Source organism: Megascapheus bottae, chromosome 36, assembly GCF_031878675.1.
Source record: "Megascapheus bottae isolate mThoBot1 chromosome 36, mThoBot2.hap1, whole genome shotgun sequence".
NCBI lineage: Eukaryota > Metazoa > Chordata > Mammalia > Rodentia > Geomyidae > Megascapheus > Megascapheus bottae.
The window spans coordinates 668,328-687,545 of NC_143544.1; the positions used below are offsets into that span (position 1 = coordinate 668,328).

General features: G+C 46.6%; 1 protein-coding gene across 1 annotated transcript in view; it reads left to right on the forward strand.

Moving 5' to 3' along the window:
- Parn (poly(A)-specific ribonuclease) overlaps window positions 1–17,879 on the forward strand; it is a 74,152-nt gene extending 56,273 nt beyond the window's left edge. Inside the window, exons 22-24 of the mRNA XM_090324628.1 lie at window positions 8,897–9,086; window positions 14,927–15,096; window positions 17,213–17,879. Coding sequence (XP_090180754.1) covers window positions 8,897–9,086; window positions 14,927–15,096; window positions 17,213–17,265 — 413 coding nt within the window. The 3' untranslated portion in view covers window positions 17,266–17,879. The remainder of the gene's footprint in view (window positions 1–8,896; window positions 9,087–14,926; window positions 15,097–17,212) is intronic.
- Window positions 17,880–19,218: the final 1,339 nt, after the last annotated feature.

Below are 19,218 nucleotides of genomic sequence, written 5' to 3' on the forward strand. Positions count from 1 at the left end.
CAAGCTCGTTCCCCACCCTTCCCTCAGAGGATCATCATGTCTTTTAAATCCTCAGGCAGCCGGACTTCATTTACTTGTGTGTGTGTGTGTGTGTGTGTGTGTGTGTGTGTGTGTGTGTGTGTGTGTGTGTGTGTATTTTTTTTTTAAAGTATTTCAAAGCTTCTTGAGACTACACAGGGTCTGCCTGTGTTCTTTTGGGAAGCAGCAAGGAAACAACACCCCACCCTAAGTCACCCAATTATGAGATTTGGGGAGTGTGATCGGGTAGCTGAGAGCATGTTTGTGGCGTGAGTTTCCAAGGGGTAGAGGCTGGCCATGAGCCAGAAGGCCTGGCTTAGCTTACTCCAGGGAGCTGCCTGCCAGGGACTCCCTCAGAGGCCACATAGCTAAATTGTGTCAGGTCTGCTAACCTGAGAGTTGTGGCTATTCAGCCTTCGCCCCGCAAAGCTCTTTTCTTTCCCTTGGCTGACCCTTTGGGGGTGGAGTAGAGTCCACAGGGCTCTGCCTGCACTTTGACCTTCACTATCTCTTCTGTTCCCATCTTATGTACTGCCAGGCCAGGCAGTTGATTCCTCTGACAAGCCCTATTGGTCACAGTGGTCGCATGTGTCATTGAGCCCTATGGACTGTTTCACCAAGTCCTGTCTGCAGCCATGTACCTCCTTGCTGCTAGTTGGATTCAACACAACTGATGTGGATGTAGCTTTAGATACAAGGCAGTTCTTAAAAGCCATTCTTTTCCTGTTGGAAATGGCCCTGTCTTCCCGGCTAACCTGACGTGGGATACAGGGTGCTCACCTGCAGTATAAGCTCACAGGTAAAACACAGTGTGTGGTGCCTGACAGTCCAGTTCCAGGGCAGTTGCTACCGGAGAACTTGTGCTTTTGCTTATGGCAATCAAGCATAATACAATGCAAAGGCAGAATAGGTTAAGTCGCCCATGACGCATGCTCCAAGACAAGACTACTTAACATTACAGGCATTCGATGTGGGGACTGGAGGATTAGAATTCAAAGGATGGCAATATTTTTTTAGGGAACAGTGTAGCAAGTACTTTTAAATCTACCAGCACTCTACTGCCAGTCAGAAAAATGATGCATTCTGCTCTGTTGATACATGACTCTCAGAAGTTGTATCAAAATCTTTTTGTTGGGGGAAAAGAGCTCTGAGGTTGAACCCAGTGCCTTCTGCATACCAGCCAAACTCTCTACCACTAACTATTCCTTGTATTAAGTATTTTGACATTATGGGAAACCCCTAGGTCACTGGGGACTTTATGATACATTATTCTAAAACATTCAGAACCACTGAAGTATAGATGCTTGCCTTTGTATTCATAAATTTTTACACGTGACTATTATCTAGCCAATTGATTATTATATGGGACATCTAAATAGACGTATATATATATACACATTACTTTTTCCTTATGATGTGGAAACCAAAACAAGTACAATAATTTAGGGATAACAAAAGTGTGAAGACAGGAAGGCTGAACAGTGCCAGTGTCGTATGAGTGCATGGGTTGCTGGGAGAGCCTGGGGGCTCCTGGGTGCTAAGCACATGCTCCCCCACGAGCCACCCCTCCCACCTCCAGTGTCACCTTAAAAACAAATCTTATTCTGCTAGCAGAGAATTTCACAGATTCTTGTAGTGATGGAGATGGTTACCTGTCTAGGTTGGGGGACTTGCCGCCAACCACCCAAAGCACTCGCCACAGGGCAAAGCTTGTTCTCACTGACTCATTCTCCCCACCTCTTTCCTCTCTGTTCCCATCTCCTAAACCCCATGAGTTGGAAGCTAGCCTACGCAACCTTGTGAGAGCGTGTCTCCAAAAATGAATAGAAATAACCTTCTCTGTTTAGGGTTTTTAATGTGTGCTATACAGAAAGAGTCCCCCAAAGAAGTAAGTTGTGAGGCTCAGCCATCATCAAAGGTGGGAAAAGGGGTATGGAAAGTGAACCAGGGCACCTATCCCCCCCCACTCCACTTTGCAGTTTCCTGTCCGGAGAAGTTGGGACTCAGGATGAGGGGGTCTTCTCTGAAGTCAGATCATGGCAGCTACCCATTTACCACACGTCTCTCGCTGTCCTCAGGCCATGGAGGACAGGAAGCCCAGGACTCCTTGAGCCATTGCTCAAGCCTTTTTGGGGGGGGGGCAGGACTGCCATGTGTAGGGGTATCCTGGAGACATTGGTGAGCCACATCTAGACTCCTGAGGTAGTGTGGGAGTGTTTGTGTAGCACAGACAGAGGGCTCTTGTTCCTCATGGAGCAACCTGGGATTCTCCCCACCCCCTGCCCCCCAACCTGGTGAAGGGATATTCAGGGTGGCCCCATTGGCAGTCCCTAGGGAGTTTCTGTGACTGTCTGGGTGCTGACATTTTCCTCCCAGGTGAGCCAGCTCAGCCTTGGCCTGGCTGATAAGGACCTGTCATTTCCATCCTCTGCAGCTCCCAGCTCCCTTTGTTCCCCCGGGCTTTGCAGAGTCAGGAGGATATCCTGCCATTTAGTGAACACTCGTTAGCGTATAAACAGACTTCAAGCCTCTCACCAGCTGAAACTTGCACATCTTTACAGCTGTGCTGCTCAGCCAGTATTTTTGCCCACATGCTGGTGGGGAATGGGAATAAAATGGTGTTCATGTGTTACCACAATGTAGCTAATAACTGCAGAGGGTTGAAAACTTCTTAAGCTGCCCACCAAGTTGCAAGGTTTCTCACTCCCCTAAGTGGGTATGTGGCCTGCTTCTACCTGGTGTGTACCTGCATGGAAACTGAGGCATCCTCCACTAGAATGAAAGGACTGCATTTAATTCTGCTACCTACAGCCAACAGTTTATACACAGCTCCAACTGGGTTGTGTCCTGAAAGTTCTTTTGTTGATTAACCTTTTAGAACACAAAACACATTGTCACCTAGAAATAGGGCTTTGAACGGCAGGTATCAGCAAGCTTTGGGTCAGGGCTGTAGTAGGTCAGGAACTCAATGCTGCTTGATACTGGGACAAAAGGAGGGAGAAGCAAGGGATAGCTTCCTGTCCTGAGGGGAGCAGCTTGTGATACTACAATCTGAGACCTGATGCATGCTGGGTGCTGCCAGTGAGGCAGGTAAGACGGCATTGGGGAAGCAGGTTCAGTGGTAGCACTGGGCTTGCCATGGCCACAAGTGGGGGCTGTTTCTTGGCCTGTCAGAGACTCCCTCTGTGAGGCTCATGCTGCACCCTCTCATCAGATGGAATGAGACAGAGAAGAGGATGTACTAAGACTATACCCTAGGACACTGTGTTAGGACTGGAGATGGTACAGCAGCCGCTACCCCTGCCTCCCACAGCACCACGATCCTGGTCTGTGTGTACTCCTTTATGTTACATGCCTTCAGAGGTTGCTGTAAAGAGTGTGACTAAACATGAGCTGGGTGGTCTTTCCCCTGGTGGGATTTATATAGTGTTCTCGGTGTTTCACATGGTCTGACTGAGCTTTGATTTTTCAGCCTGAGTTATTCTTGTGTAGTTGAGACATCAGTCTCCATTTTCTTGAATGCAGCGTGAAGAATGTTGTAAATTGCTCAGGTCTTTTCAGCTGTCTGTCAACTCCTGTAAGACTGTGAAGTGTGGAATTGCTTCCTGACTCCTTCCTGTTTTAAGTTTGGGGATTCTGTCTAACAAAATGAAGATTGGGTTTTGTTTTGGGGTTTTATTTGGAAATGTAATTGTTTTAAACTTTTTCTTCAACTCCTATCTGTTCCTGCTTGCCTCCATCTTCAATTTCCTTCCATTTTGCACCTCACCAGCACACCTTGTAAGGAGCTGTGCTAGCAGTTAGGAAGCCTTTTGTGTTTGGTGGGGTTTTAGGGTAGTCCGCTGCTATGCTGACTGCTTTGAAGGTTCATTAAAATTGTCAATAGTCAGGTGCGGTGGTGCACACCTGTAATCCCAGTAGATGGGAGGCTGAAGCAGGAGGATTGGGAGTTTGAGGCCAGCCCAGCTGCAAAGTAAGATTCTTCCTCAAGAAAACCCAACCAAGGAGGGAAAGGCAGAAGAATAGAAAGAGGAATTGTGGGCACACACAGTCATAATACTCAATGTGTGTACATGAAAATGGAGCTAGGAAGCTTGATGAGACAGATGGGGGTACGACAGGTGGAAAGGTAGGAATGATGGGAGGGCATCTCAGCACTCAGCGTGGGCTCTTCTTTGCTCACCCTTCTCCCTGGGCCCTTCTGCCAGGGATTCCCAACCTGGTTCCTGGTCTACCCCACATATCTCTACTGGCTGTCTCCTATTCCTTCAGTGTCACCTTCCATCCATTCTGCCCCTGACCATCTAGCCTCCTGCTCATTGCCTCTGGATAGGTCTAGTCTGGGACTCAAGGACTGTCGCTCCTTTCATCTCTCTGTACCCTTGCCTTCCATCCTGACTCGTATTCTCCTCCATCTACTTACTGCTTGGCTTCTGCTATTCCCCCAGGTCCTAGGCTGAGGCCTTCCAAGTTTCCCACCACACTAGCTACAGCACCCCCTACTGTCACCCAGCCTCTGGCCCCTGCCCTCCCGAGATAGCTTACTTTGTGGTCCTGCCTGTGGCTCATCTCTCTTTAGTATTTTCCATACTACCTCATCTCCCAACCCTTAAGCTCAGCAGAGCCTCAGTATCTTTGTTGGGGGTACCATTCCTGTGTCCTGAGCTTGGTGTCCCTATAGACCTGTAGGACTTGACACTTCCACAGATACACATGACTGAGTTGCCTAGGTGACTAAGTGAACAAGTAAGAATTATGTGTAACTTGCACAATAATACAAGACCAATGGTGGTCTTACCAACCGTCTTCATTTTTGCCCCATGCAACAGACACAAAGTGATAATCTGGCATTCCCAGGCCTGGGGCTGTGTGTGTTTATTAGCCTTTTTTGCTTCCCCTGTGAGATGATGATATGCTCTCCTCATGCCCTTTTCTCATTTCTATTGTCATCTGACTGATGTGTCGGCATTTCATGTATTTCTGGGTTTCTGTCAGGTGTCCTATTAATGTCTTCTCTACTTAACCCAGTGTTTCCTCTCCCTCTTTTAAGAATCTTCTGATGAAGCCGAGTTTTAATATTAATGCAGCCAAGCCTCCTGATCTTTTATGCCTCTTCATAAATTTTTCCTATGTCAAGCTCAGAGAGATCTCCACTTATGTTTTCTTTTCAACTTTTCAAAGTTCGCTTTTGATATTTAAGTTCTTTATCTGTCTGGACTAGATTTTTTGTCCCGGTATGACTAAGAATCCACTTTCATTTTGTTCCTATAGATAAACAATCTTTCCAGCTCTTCCATTTTTCTAGACTGTTCTGTCAAAAATCAAAGTCTCCCAGATGCAGAATTCTATTTCTTGGTCCCATTGACCAGGTTATTTTTACTTGGACTTCATAGCTACCTGTCCTAATTACTACAGCATGAAAAGAGGCTTTTCTAGTTGCTCTTTGGAAGTGTTTGGTGGCTCACACCCGTAATCCCAGCTAGTTAAGAGGCGAAAGCAAAGAGAGAAGGGTCATGGTCCAAGGCCGGCTTGGACAGAATGCATGAGAACCTGAAAAAACAACAGCAACAAAAAAACCCTAAAAGCAGACAGGACTAGAATGAATCAAGTGGACAAGCACAAAGCCTTTCAGTTCAATTCACAGAATTGCCTAAAGGAAGAAAGAGGGCCAGGGAGGTGGAGAAAAAAAAAAAAGAAAAAGAAAATGAGCTGTTGTTGGGTCTTTTATTCACCCATTTAAATTTTAGAATCTATTTTTCAGTTCCATGGAATACTTAAGGTACAATTCCAATATAGTAAAATGAGTGTCTTTGGTGGATGGTCTGTGTTTCAGTGAATGACTACAGTCGGTCATCCCCACCACCAAAACACAGGTCACTTCCATCACCCCCCAAACTCCAGGTAACTCCCATAAGAGTCACTTTCTACCTCAACACCCATAACCCAGCCCAGTTCCTCTAATGACTGCTCTTTACTGTTGAGTTATTGAGACTTTCAGAAGGATTATACAGCATATGTTAAATCTTTCTCCCTATCAATATCTGATCTATCTACTTACACTTTGCTTGACGTGAAAGGCAAGTCCTTTTTCTAAGGAGGTGGTGGTGTGGCTGAGATAGTGTCTTGCTATGTAGCCAGTACTACCTTAAACTTGTAATCCTTTTGCCTCAGCTTCCCAAGCTTGGGAATTATAGATGTGAACTACCATACCTGGCTAGAAAAGAAAATACCTCAATGAAAAAAAAAAATGTAAACCTAGCCAGGTACCAGTGTCTCACGCCTGTGATCTTTGCTACTCAGGAGATATAGGATCATAGTTCAGTGCCACCTTGGGCAGAAAAGTCTGTGAAACTCTTATCCCCAATAAACTACTCAGAAAAAGCTGGACGTGGTGCTGTGGCTGGTGCACTATTTTGTATCTATATATCGCTCATATGTTGGTTCCACACCAGCTTTGCCATTTAACCTACACAGCCTCAGCCAGCTGTTGAATTTGCTAGATGCTCCATTTCTGTGTGGTCACTGCGATGTCCCCTTCTGGAGGATTTGTGGAGAGTGACTGCTCTAATGTGTGCCTGTCCAGAGCCAATGGAGCTGTGAACAGGCCAGGTGGTTCTGGCTCAACGGCCTTGCACACCTAGAGGGAAACAGGGTGGATTCTATATAAGCTTGCTTCCCCGGTGGCTTTGACAACACATGTTAGGACCAAAAGATAGCCTTGAATCTTTGCCCTGACAAATTTAGAAGAGTTTATGTTACCTTGCAGCCTGCTCCATGCTGCCCCGCCCTTCGCAGGCAGGCTGAACGTGCTGGAGGATGCAACTGGTGGCCAGTTCATTTTGCTGATATAGCCCTCAAGAGCATGGCCGACAGCCAGAGCTTGGCCTTCTAGACTAAAGGCCCATAGCTGCAAAGCTGTGGGACATGAAGGGCGTGAGGAAATGCTGGCCATGTGAAGGCCAGCAAAGTGGATTACCATCCATATCCCCTCTCAAGTGATCCTGATGTCCAAATGAATTCCCTGTCCACATTAGCCGCTTGTTTGCACATATGTCCGGGGGACAGAGAATGAGATGACTGGAAACTCTTGGACACTATTAAATACACATGCACAGGGCCGGGAGTTTGGCCTAGTGCTAGAGTGCTTGCTTGCCTAGCATGCACAAAGACCCAGGTTTGATTCCTTGGTACCACATACATAGAAAAAAGCTGGAAGTGGTGCTGAGGCTCAAGTGGAAGAGTTCTGGCCTTGAGAAAGTCCAAGGACAGTGCTCAGGCCCTGAGTTCAGGCCCAGGACTGGCAAAAAAAAAAAAAAAAATATATATATATATATATATACACACGCACGCACGCATACACGCACGCATGCACGCACGCATTCCCCTTGGCTGTCATCACCTTTTCTGTCATGGGGGATTTTGCCTTGAGCCTGCTCTTTTTACCTGGTAATCCAGATTCAGTTCCACAAAGGATTGTTGTCCATGCTTTCCCCTCGGGCAGGCTTCAGAAAAATCCTTTAGATCAAAGGCTGGCATTAAAGAGGAAGTTACAGGAGACATTCCCATGGTAGCCCCTGGGACACACTGTTATTACCATGCTATGATCTGAGGGTCTTTGCAGATCACCTGCCAATGGATCATCTCCACAGCCCTCACCATCTCCTTGTGGGCAGGCGTGTCTAACTCCTGTCACTCAAATGGTGTTAGAGCTAGCCTTGAGCAAAAAAAGCTCAGGGATAGCACCCAGCCCTCAGGGCTAGCACACACACACACACACACACACACACACATACACACACCAGCAGAAAGACTGAAAGTGGTAGAGTACTTGCATAGCAAGTACAAAGTCCTGAATTCAAACCCCAAAACAGCCCCTCCCCCCAAAAAACAGTTGGCTAAATACTGAGGGCATTGATTTGCTGTTGCTGTACACTGTACATATGCAGCCTCTGCCCCTCATGCAGCTAGCTGCCCCAGCCTGGATCTGGAGCTGGAGGACCCTGATGCATGGCAGGTCCTGGTCCAGTTCCCATGTTCCGAGCTCACCTCCCCTGCTGCCTCTGTTGTACACTCATTCATGTTACAGCTGCTGAGAATGCCTGCAGGAGCTCTGCCGGGTGCATGGTTTTTTGCTGGTGCAGGTGTGGAGATACCAGCACTGTCCTTGACAGCACAGCCAGGCTCTTCTCTTTTCAGGACAGTGGCTAGGAGAGTGCGTGCCCCAACTGCATAAGCCAGCACCAGTGCCAGGAAGCCATCTGTCCGTCCTCACTCATATGGTTGCAGTATGTTCCAGCAGCTTCAAGGGAGAGGGTGTCAGGGGATAAGGACAGCTAACCTGGCTCTAGCTAATGATGAGGCTCAGTGGTATAGTGAAGGCCTGGGTTCCATCCCCAGTACTGCAGAAACAAACTAAAAGAAAATTGTGACCTGAGGCCTGGTATTGGTGGCTTACACTGTGATTCTAGCTACTCAGGAGGCTGAGATCTCAGGATCATGGTTCAAAGCCAGCCCAGGCAAAAAAGTCCTGAAACCTGGAAGTAGAGCTATGGCTTAAAGCAGTAGAACTTTGTGCCAAAAAGCTTAGCGACAGAGCCCAGGTCCTGAGTTCAAGCCCTGTGACTGATTAAAAACAAAAAAAAAACACACATAGCAAAAACTGACCTGGCCTTAGTATGAAATATGTACCACCTGTACTTGTTCCTGCTTCCAAGCCTTCCTGTTGGCTGAGCACCGTCAGTGTCCTTGAAAAAGGAAAGGACCAAGCATGGCTAGTCTCAGTACCTGGTGGCCTGTTTTTCTTTTTATTTTCTTTTCAACAAAACATATTTGGCAGCATTTGCCTGGTTTACTTTATTTTCATTTCTTTTCCTTGTAGCTGTGAATACCAGCAAATATGCAGAAAGCTATCGGATCCAGACCTATGCTGAGTATGTGGGGAAAAAGCGGGAAGAGAAGCAGACCAAAAGAAAATGGACAGAAGACAGTTGGCAGGAAGTAGAGCGGAAGAGGTTGGACACAAAAACCTCATCTCCTGAGTTACAGAACCATGACTTCTGCACCAACAGGTGAGAACCTAGCCACTCAGTCTAGCATAGCTTTTGTTAGAATTGTGTGAAATATGATGTGTGTGTGACTGAATTCAGGACCCATATTCCAGGGGATACTTTGTTGCTGAGCCACACTGCAATCCAAGTATTTTTGTTGGTTATCCAATGGAGTAAAGTTTGTCTTCACTGCCCCAGCCATCCTGGAACTGTGATCTGCCCAGCCTCAGCCTTTCAAATAGCTTGTGGAAGTTATAGGTTGAAAAAGACTGGCATTGAACCCTGATGCTACCAACAATCCTAGCCTCCCAAATAGCTAGGATTACAGGTGTGAACCACCGTACCTGGCTGTATTACGTTTGTATTTGTATTTCTCTCATGACTAATGACATTCATAATCTTTGCCTAGGCAACCTTTACCTTTGAGCTATACATCCCATCCCCCAGCCTTTGACTTTTTTTTTTTGTCTTGGGGCTTGAACTCTAGACCTTGACCTCTCAGCTCAAGGCTACCTCCCTATACCCCTTGAGCCACAGTCCCACTCCCCATTTTCTAGTGGTTAATTGGAGATAAGAGTCTCACGAATTGTAGTGCCCAGGCTGGCTTTGAACCTCGATCCTCAGAGCTCAGCCTCCTGAGTAGCTAGGATTACAGGTGTGAGCCACCTGTGTACCTCTGGAGGCAGAGATGGGCTTTCCTATAGTCATGTCCATGTATAAATGTAGGCACCACAGATGTGAACAAAACTCAGCAGGGAAGTACGGCAGTTGTATGTATTAAAATTGACCTCTGTAAGCCATGTTTAGGACATCTCATTTATTTGTGATACTGAGGATGGAGCCCAGAGCTGTGTGCCTGTTGGACGAGAGAGCTCCACCATTGAGCTATACGTCCCCAGCCCTGTGTGTTTTTAGAGTTTAATCTCTAATGCTTCTTTACTTGATGTTTTAAAAAGCTATACTTCATTAAACTTTAGAAGGTTTTTGGCAATGTAGAGTAGCGAGGACTCAATATCTGCATACCCAATGCTATGGACATGATAATGGAAATATAAACATAACTATATAGACATAAAAACCTATGACTCTATAGATATGATGTTTTATTTAATAAATTAATATGTTTCTATGACATACAAACCCTTAGCCTAATTGTGATTAAGTTCTAAATACTAAGTCCCAGTGATTGTAAATAGAGATTCCCTCCTTGAACACTTGTATGTTAAACTTGTCATTTAAAATAAGATGTAAAAATCAACGTTAATAAATTCTTTAATAAAAAAAAGCTATACCTCATTAAAATTTGGAAAGTTTTTGGCAATGTAGAGTAGCGTGGCAACTTGAAATTTTACTTAAAATAATGGAAGGCCAAGTTTAACGTCTTCTTGTGGCACGTATGACTTTTGATGTGTTGGGGTGTTTTCATGTGTCGTAATGGCAGGAATATTTGGAAATGAATGCTTTCTCGCCCTGTTTTTGTATTATTTATTCAGTTTGTCATATTAGAAGTCATGATCACCTGGGCTGTGTTTTGTGGTACTTCATCTAGTAGCATCGTTTTCTGTGAATGTGTGTGTGCTGTGATGGCAGTCTTTCCCCCAACCACCCACTTCCCCATTTAGATAGTATGGAGTGAAATTCTGGTTGCTAAATGCATTTCCTGTTTGAGTTGCCTAAATTACACACACATAGGCTTATTTCTGTAGTTTCTGAAGGAGTGTTAGCTAAAACAAAGTATGAAATGTGTAAATCCTGCATTTTAATTGGCAGATATAGAAATCGTTAGCATTTTTCTAGACCTTTTTCCGACACTTCCTGCTTAGCAGAAATTCTGCGAGTGCATTCTCCATCCCTGTGTGACACCACCGAGCTGAGAGCGGCGACAGATTTAATTGTTGGTCCTCCACCACAGAGAGTCTCAGTCCTTAGCTGTGACTGGTAGTGCAGAGACCAGGGCTTGCTAGCTGGGAACATTCTAGATTCTCCATTACATGTTCCAGAAGCCTTCTGTACAAGTGTAGATTTTGTTGAGCGTCTTGCTTTGTTGGCTGGTGATAGGAGAAGCTGTCTTTGAACTTAGGTCTTTCCTCTAAAGATCTTTCTGTTTCTTCATGGTGTATGTGTTTTATATCTATAGAAGTAATATGTGCCCAAACTGAAGTCACAAAATGTTCTTATTTGCTCTAGCAGTTTCATAATCTTCAGTTTTATACTTAGGTGTACAGTCTATTTCAAGTTGATGTTTATGTGGTGTGAAGCAGAGGTACAGATGTGCAGTTGTGAAAAGTCAGTCCTTTATGGATTTCTGTGGCTTGGTGAGGAGTCATCTGGCTGAGTGTGTGTGTGTGTGTGTGTGTGTGTGTGTGTGTGTGTACCTCTAGACTTGGTGTCTGTCATCACCCAATGCCCTTCTGCCCCCAGTAGTTGCTTCACAGTGAATCTTGAGGTCAGTTATTGTATCTGCCTTTCACATTTTTCTGTCTTTCTCTCTTTCTTTCTTTCTGTCTTTCTTTCTTTCTTTTCTTTTTCTTTGTTTCTTTTATTTTTTTTTTTGCTAGTTCTGGGCTTGAACTCAGGGCCTGAGCACTGTCCTTGGACTTTCTCAAGGCTAGAGCTCTACCACTTGAGGCTTAGCACCACTTCCGGCTTTTTTCTATGTATGTGGTACCAAGGAATCGAACCCGGGTCTTTGTGCATGCTAGGCAAGCACTCTACCACTAGGCCAAACTCCTGGTCTCTTTCTTTTTCTTTTTCTTTCTTTTTTTATTTTTATTTTTTTTTGTGTGTGGGTCAAGGGGCTTGAACTCTGGGCTTAGGTGCTATCTCTGAGCTCTTCAGCTCAAGGCTACCACCCTACCTCTTAAGCCACAGCCCCACTTCCCCTTTTTCTAGTGATTATTGAAGATGAGTCTTTCATTCTTTTTTTTTTTTTTGGCTAGTTCTGGGGCTTGAACTCAGGGCCTGAGCAGCTATCCTTTGAGCTTTCTCAGAGATAGAACTCTACCACTTGTGCCACAGCACCACTTCTGGCTTTTTCTATGTATGTGGTACCAAGGAATCGAACCCAGGGCTTCGTACATGCAAGGCAAGCACTCCAGCGCTAGGCCATGCTCCCTTCCCTGTTTTTTTTTTTTTTGCCAGTCCTGGACCTGGGCACTGTCCTTGAGCTTCTTTTGCTCAAGGCTAACACTCTACCACTTGAGACATAGCATTACTTCCAGCTTTTTCTGTGTATGTATTACTGAGGAATCAAACCCAGGGCTTCATGCATGCTAGGTGAGCATTCTACCACTGAGTCACGCTCCTGGCCCCAGGAAAGCTGGGTCTGACTGGAGAGTTAGTTGCCCCTATCACGGAGTGGAAGTCATGCTGATATTATATATAATTCAGGACAGATGAACCAGTTTAGTGTCTGTCACTGGCCTTTTTGCTTTTGGGGGAGCAGCAGGCTCTTCTTCCATTTATTTTACCCATTTATTCAGCAGGCTGAACGGGATTGGGGGGGGCTGATGGAGGATCCAGTGTCTGCAAGAGCACATGGGTATACACTCTTCTCTCATGGAACTTGCCCTCTCTGACAGGGAGGGAAAGAGAGAGGAAGGGAGGATAGAGCAAGAAATAGAAAAAGAGAAATTACAAAGAGCCAATAAACAGCCAGGCAGAGGTGAAGAGAGGAAAGGCAGGCAGGGCTGCATGGAGATGTGAGCATGAGTGTGAGTGAGCTATGGTCCCAAGCATGTGAAATTTAGGTCTGCATTGGCATTGGAGAATGACAAAGGCCAGACACTGCCTCCAAGCCTGTGGCCAGGCCCCCCAGAGCGGGAGTGGGGGGAGGTTTTATCAAATGAGATAGTTTGTTAACTAACCAAAATGGCTCTGCCTTGCTTCAAGAGGCCCATAGTATGTTTATCTGTGTCACGTACCCTGTACACATCAGCACACTCTCCCTGCCTCTCCTCCCATTCCTTTTCTTTTCCTCTTGCCTTCCATCCTTATATATTGATATCAATCTGTGGATTCTTATTTTTTCAACAGCTTATTATTTCACTTATTATTTTCCTTTATTTGGCTAAAGTTGTCCTGCTAGCCCCTCTCTTCCTGAAACAAGCTCAGTTGTTCCTTGATCAGCTTTGCCCTGGTGCCGTGAGGGAGTTCACCATCATTTCCAGCTGGAATCCACTCTCAAATTCTGGGCTGGGTGGCTGAGTGTGGCAGCACATACCTGTAGTCCCAGCATTCGGATGGCTGAGCCAGTAGGTTAATGAGTTTGAGGCCAGCCTGGGCTACATAACAAGAACTTAATAAAGAGAATGAACAAAAAGAGAAAAAGGGAACCGTGTGGAGATGTGAATGGGGGCAAATGAAAGGCCAGCTCCTCCAGGTGCGGTGGCTCACACCTATAATCCTAGCTACTCAGGAGGCTGAGGTCTGAGAAGCAAAGTTCAAAGCCACCCCGAGCACTAAGGTCCCTGAGACTTTTTTGTTGTTGTTGTTTTGGTGAGTCATGGAGCTTGAACTCTGGGCCTAGCCTCAGTCCCTGAGTTCCTCATGCTCATGGCTACCACCCTATCCCTGGGTCTGGGCATTGTCTCTGAGCTCTTCAGCTCAAGGCTACCATACTACTCCTGAGCTACAGCCACACTTCCCATTTTCTAGCGAATAATTGGAGATAAGAGTCTCATGGTCTTTAGGGTATGCACCCGGCTCCTGAGACTTATCTCCAATTAACCACCAGAAAACTGGTGCTGAGCTGAAGAGCTCAGGGACAACACCCAGGCCCAGAGTTCAAGTCCCACGACTCACAAAATAAAATAAAATAAAGCAAGGCCAGCCAGTCTTGGAAGCCAAGCACCTAGACTTCTGTGACTCCGGAGAGTCCCAGGGAAGCATTTGTTCTCCTGCTGGCAGAACAGCAGAGACTTGGGATAGCTGGGCAGCCAGATTCTACCTGGGACACCTGAACATTTGTTGCCCAGGGATGGTGCATGGGCACATATTCACACTGCCTCCCCACCACACCCCACTGTCCTCTTTAATGGAGTGCCTTGGGTTATTTTGTTTTGGGTTTTTTGTTGTTTAATGCCTTTCCTAATAAATGACCTATTTACAAGACCATTTAGAGAAGGTTCACTGGCTATGCACACTGTTTTGTGTTTGTTTTTAAATCAAGTTATATTTCAGGGGTCATATTTGTGTGTGTGTGTGTGTGTGTGTGTGTGTGTGTGTGTGTGTGCCAATTATGAGGCTTGAACTCAGGCCTGAGCACAGCCCTTGGGCTTTCTCAAGGCTAGAGCTCTACCACTTGAGCCACAGAACCACTTCTGGCTTTTTTTATGTATGTGGTACCGAGGAATCGAACCCAGGTCTTCGTGCATGCTAGGCATGCACTCTACCACTAGGCTAAACTCCCATCCCCAGGACATATTCTCTTAAGGGAAAATCAGGACACATAATCTGATTTTGTTCAACATGTCAAATCTTATAAAGCTTTCAGAAGGAACCCAGGTGTCATGATAAATATAATGAGTCACTTTTTTGGAAAAGAAGAGAATGGTGTAGCTCAAAACGTCTTCCTTTTAAGCCAGATGAGAGTAGGTAGGTTGAAGGTCCCTCGGAGACTCCATTAGCAGGTTTAAGTTTCCTTGTCATCTACTCTGCTGCTGCAGCAGCTTCATTAAACCAAGGCAGGGAACGTCCTGGCAGAACGTGCCCTCCCCACTCCCAACAGCGTGGCACAGGGCAGCACTGGCTTCTGACCAGCTAGTTGGTCCTGGGGAACGTTGGAGTTGGTTGCTGCTGGCTAGGCAATGTCCCCCTCCTGTTCCTCTAAACAGCCCTGTGTCCCCCTCGGTGCCTTTCAGCTTCTCGGCCACCAGCACAGTGGGAAATAAAAACAGCCCTGGGGCAGGAGAAGCCAGCTTAGAGGACGGAGCAGCTGGGGAGGAGTCTGAATTCGAGGCTGAGCCCTTCTCCGAGGGACGCAAGAAAGCCAAGAAATTGAAAAGGATGAAGAAAGAGCTTCCTCGGGCAGGTTGGTGTCATCCTTGCTAAACCTCTGGGCTGTGTGCACTGCTCAAAGGCTCTAGAAACTCCTGGCTTTGGGTGGTAATGCTAGGAGTATTTTATTTGGGAGCAGAGCCTGGCTCTCCCCCCATGGGGCTGCACGCTAAGTCCCACCCCCTGCTTTAGGTTCTGGTCATGTGGTCACAGCAGCCTTGGCATTTCAGATGTGTGTGTCCACCCAGAGCCACTCCTGCATGAGATTCCCACCCCTCCCAGCACCACGCGATTACCCAGGTTTCTCCCTCATGCAGTGTTATGTAAGAAGGAGGGAAGCAGAAGATCAGCATGTGCTGAGTAGCACTATCTGCCAGGCTCTACTGCCTCTTTTCTCCTCTTTCTCCTGTTCCTCAGTTCTCCCCACCTCACCCCCACCCCCGCTGGCATGGGGAGCCATCATTCCTGTCTTAGACCTGTGGTGCCTGGCTCAGAGAGGTTAGGAAGGCTGTCACTCTCCTCTGTCCCACATGGTACCTGCAGCCTGGTGAAAGTGGTGGCAGCTGGCAATGGGGTTCAGACCTGAGTCCCAGTCTTTATGTTCCATGTTCATTTTTCCACACAGGGAGTTTTGATCTAACCACAGGGAGTTTTCTGATACTGATATTAATGAAGTCACAGAAGCAGCAAAAACGTGGCGAGTGCTTTTTACAAATTGCACTGAGGTTGAATTTTAACAGAAAACTTGAGCTCTTGTGTGAATCCTTGATTGTTGTAGTTCCCGTGTAACCCGGTATCCCCTTTTACCCATCTCTCCTCCTTTTCCTGCCTGAATTTAGGAGAAGTCTCTACTCCCTGACCCATGCTCAGAAACAGGTTAGGTATTACCTGGACATTGGCTCAATGTTTTCTACCCCAGTAACCTGGGGAGCAGAGATTGGGTAGATTAAGATTCCATGCTATTCCTGACAAGAAAAATCCTAAGATGCCATCTCAACAATATCCAGTCATAGTGGGGTACACCTACCATACCAGCTGCACAGGAAATGTAAATAGGAGGATCAAAGTCCAATTTGTGCCTAAGCAAAAATACTACACACCATTCAAAAAATAATAAAGCCAAGAAGGTTTGGGTAGTGAGGGCAAGGCCCTGAGTCCAACCACCCAAAAATAAATAAATATTAGATGTTTGCATGACTTAGCAATCGTGCTTAGCTTGGTTGCATGCATCTTTGGTTCATTCTTTTTTCCTGTTGAGTAATACTCAGTTATAAGGGCATATTGCTGTTGGCTTACCCGTTCCCTCAGCTGAAGGTGATCTAGGCTTTGGTTTGGGGCCTGGGGTTCGGCTTGGAACATGGCTAGGCTATTCTCTTCTGATGGACAGATTTGCTAGTGTGCAGCTAGCCTGGCCCGCACACGTTGAATTACGAGCCTGCGCTGCCCAGGCTGGGTCACATGCACAGAAGGCTAGGTGTCCCTCTAGACACTCTTAGCATGGCCACCTGTTACACAAAGTGGCGTGTGTGAAAAAGGAGGGCTTCTGACTTGGTGGGGGAAAAGCTCTTCCATCTTAGAGTCCAGCCTCAACAAAGCAGGAAAAGCTATAGCTCCTGCTATGGCATGCCATCTTGGGATCTCTGGCCCCTGGCAGGCACCCTTCCCTTTTATCATCCCTGGGGCTTCTCCATACCACCCCACAGAGAAACTCACATTCCTGGGCCCTTACAGGAGCACAGAGCCACAGAAGCAGGCACCTGGCAGCCGTGTGGCTCTGCCACATCTTCCTCTCTGGTCTCTGTGTGTGGCAAATGGAAACCTCTGGGTAGACTTGGATGAAGATTCCACAGAAATCTGATGCCCAGAGTGACTGCACATGTGCACCACAGCACATCCTTGTTTAAACTCTGAAAATGAGAGAACAGAGGCAATGAGGCAGGGAAGGGAGGCCCCTCACTCCACCTGTGGCAATAAGTGACTTCCATGTGGTGGCTGGGCCTGTCTCCATAGCCAGGAAGGGGGCTGTGACTTTTGCCCCGCCTGTCCACCTAAGGATGCCCATATCATGCAGGGCACAGCGTCAGCCTGCACCACCGTGTATCCTCTGCAGTCGCCATCCCCCACTCATGCTGCGCTTCCTTCCCCTCCAGGGAGCTGCATGGACAGCCCGGCCAAGCTCTTCGAGGTTCCTGACACCTGGTAACCGAAGCCTGAGGAGGAGCCGCCAGCATGCTGGGAAGCCACACTGCATTGTGTTACTAAAGCGTGATGTGGAAGGGGCAAAACCACGAGTGTTTCCAGTTTTTACTTTGGTGGCTATTGTTTTTTTTTTTTCCCCTTTTCGTTTTCCTTTTTAATCTAAACTAACTGTGGACACACATCACAGCTGTGGGCCGTCGTAAGCACGGGCATTACTATACTAACCTGTTAATCATTTTCTACTCCCAGAAATCTTTCCAGGGGGTTAGCATGAAAACAGAGCCCACTTCTGGTGTCTTGGTCACAGGTTCAGGCTTGAGCTCTCTACTGCTTAGGCAGATGCCAGCCCGTCCCTGCCCGTCCCGTTCTGTGGTGCAGTCAGAGGTCAAGGCATGGCTCCAGGAGGCTTCAGCTTCCCACCACAGCTGTTTGAACACATCATTCAGGCTTGTTTCCACTGGGAATGGTGCAGGGTGGATCCCTAGGGCAGCCGGCGTGGGCCGTTACCTTCCTGCCGTGCCAGCTTTTGTGGGAGTGGCCCGGTGAAAACCTAATGCTGTTATAAGTGGGGTGCTGGGCTCGCTCTGCAGTTTCTTCATCGCTCATCCTTGGTGTTTCTGTGTGAGTGTGTGTGTGTGTGAGAGAGAGAGACAGAGAGAGAGAAGAGAAAGAAGAGATAGCATGGTAAACCCCCACCTGGATGTGAACACCGCAGTGGCAGTGGCACCAGCGCGTCCTGGACCTCCTCCCCCGAAGGTCTGCTTCCAGTAGACCATCATTAGACATTGGACATTTTTGTATCGTGAAAATAAAAATGAAAAAGTGTATTTCCAAAAGGATAAAATTAAAGAAATTTTCATAGAGCCCTGGCTCTCCCTTGCTCTGTGGAAGACAGAAAGCGCAGACTCGCTGCCTGGGGGTGCTTCTCACCTCTGGGAAGACCTGGGAAGTCACGGTGCTGTGGGGGGGGGGGGAGGTGGACTCTTCCTTCCTCACCTCTCACCCTCCCCCCCACACCCTGGTGTGGGACGAGGATGGGATTGGGCCCCTCACATCCCGCATGGAATACTTGGCGGGCCCCTTTACTAACTAGAACTTCTATTTTGGTGAAATCTGTTTTGTCTTTTTTTAATGTGGGTTTTCCTTCTAAGTGTCACCTAAGAAACCATACAGTAGCAAAATATTCTCACTGATTTTCTTATAGACACATTGTAGTTTTAGCATTTCATCTGGAATGATCTTTTTAGTCTCGTGGGAGACTGCAGCCAAGACTCCTTCATTTAATACATCATCCAGGCATTCCAGTGACAATGCTTTAGGAATTTAGTTTAAAAAAAAAAAATCACAAGCAACGACAAAAAACCATCAGTTGAGCCCAGCGTCAGTGGCTCATGCCTGTAATCCCAGCTACACAGAAGGCTGAGGTCTGAAGATTGTGGTCGGAAGAAGAAAATCTAACATTTGGTGACTGCTAAGGACCACACCATACCACCCTTCCTCAACCTGGGAACCAGTGAGTATTAGAAATAATCTAATCTTTTAAAAGAACTTCTGTTTTTAATCTCTTCACTCAGCAACCATTTGTCCCCATAGTGATCAAAGAAGGAAGCAATAGAGTATGAAAGGTGATTTCCTGTTCCTCTTGGTCAGAAGCCATTTTTTCTTCCAATTTATCTGGTCCCTATAATAGCAGATAGTTTGTCTTCTGGTGCTTGTCTGTTTTCATGTTTGTCTCTTGCTTTTTCTTATAAGGCTGTGAACTTAACTTGAGAAAACTGGCTGTGTAGGGTTGATAAAAGTGGTCCACATTGACCAGCTAAGAGGATTTTTTTTTTGCCAGTCCTGGGGCTTGAACTCAGGGCCTGAGCACTGTCTTTGGGTTTTCTTTTTTCTTTTCTCTTTTTTTTTTTTTTTTTTTTTTTTTGCCAATCCTGGCCTTGAGCTCAGGGCCTGAGCA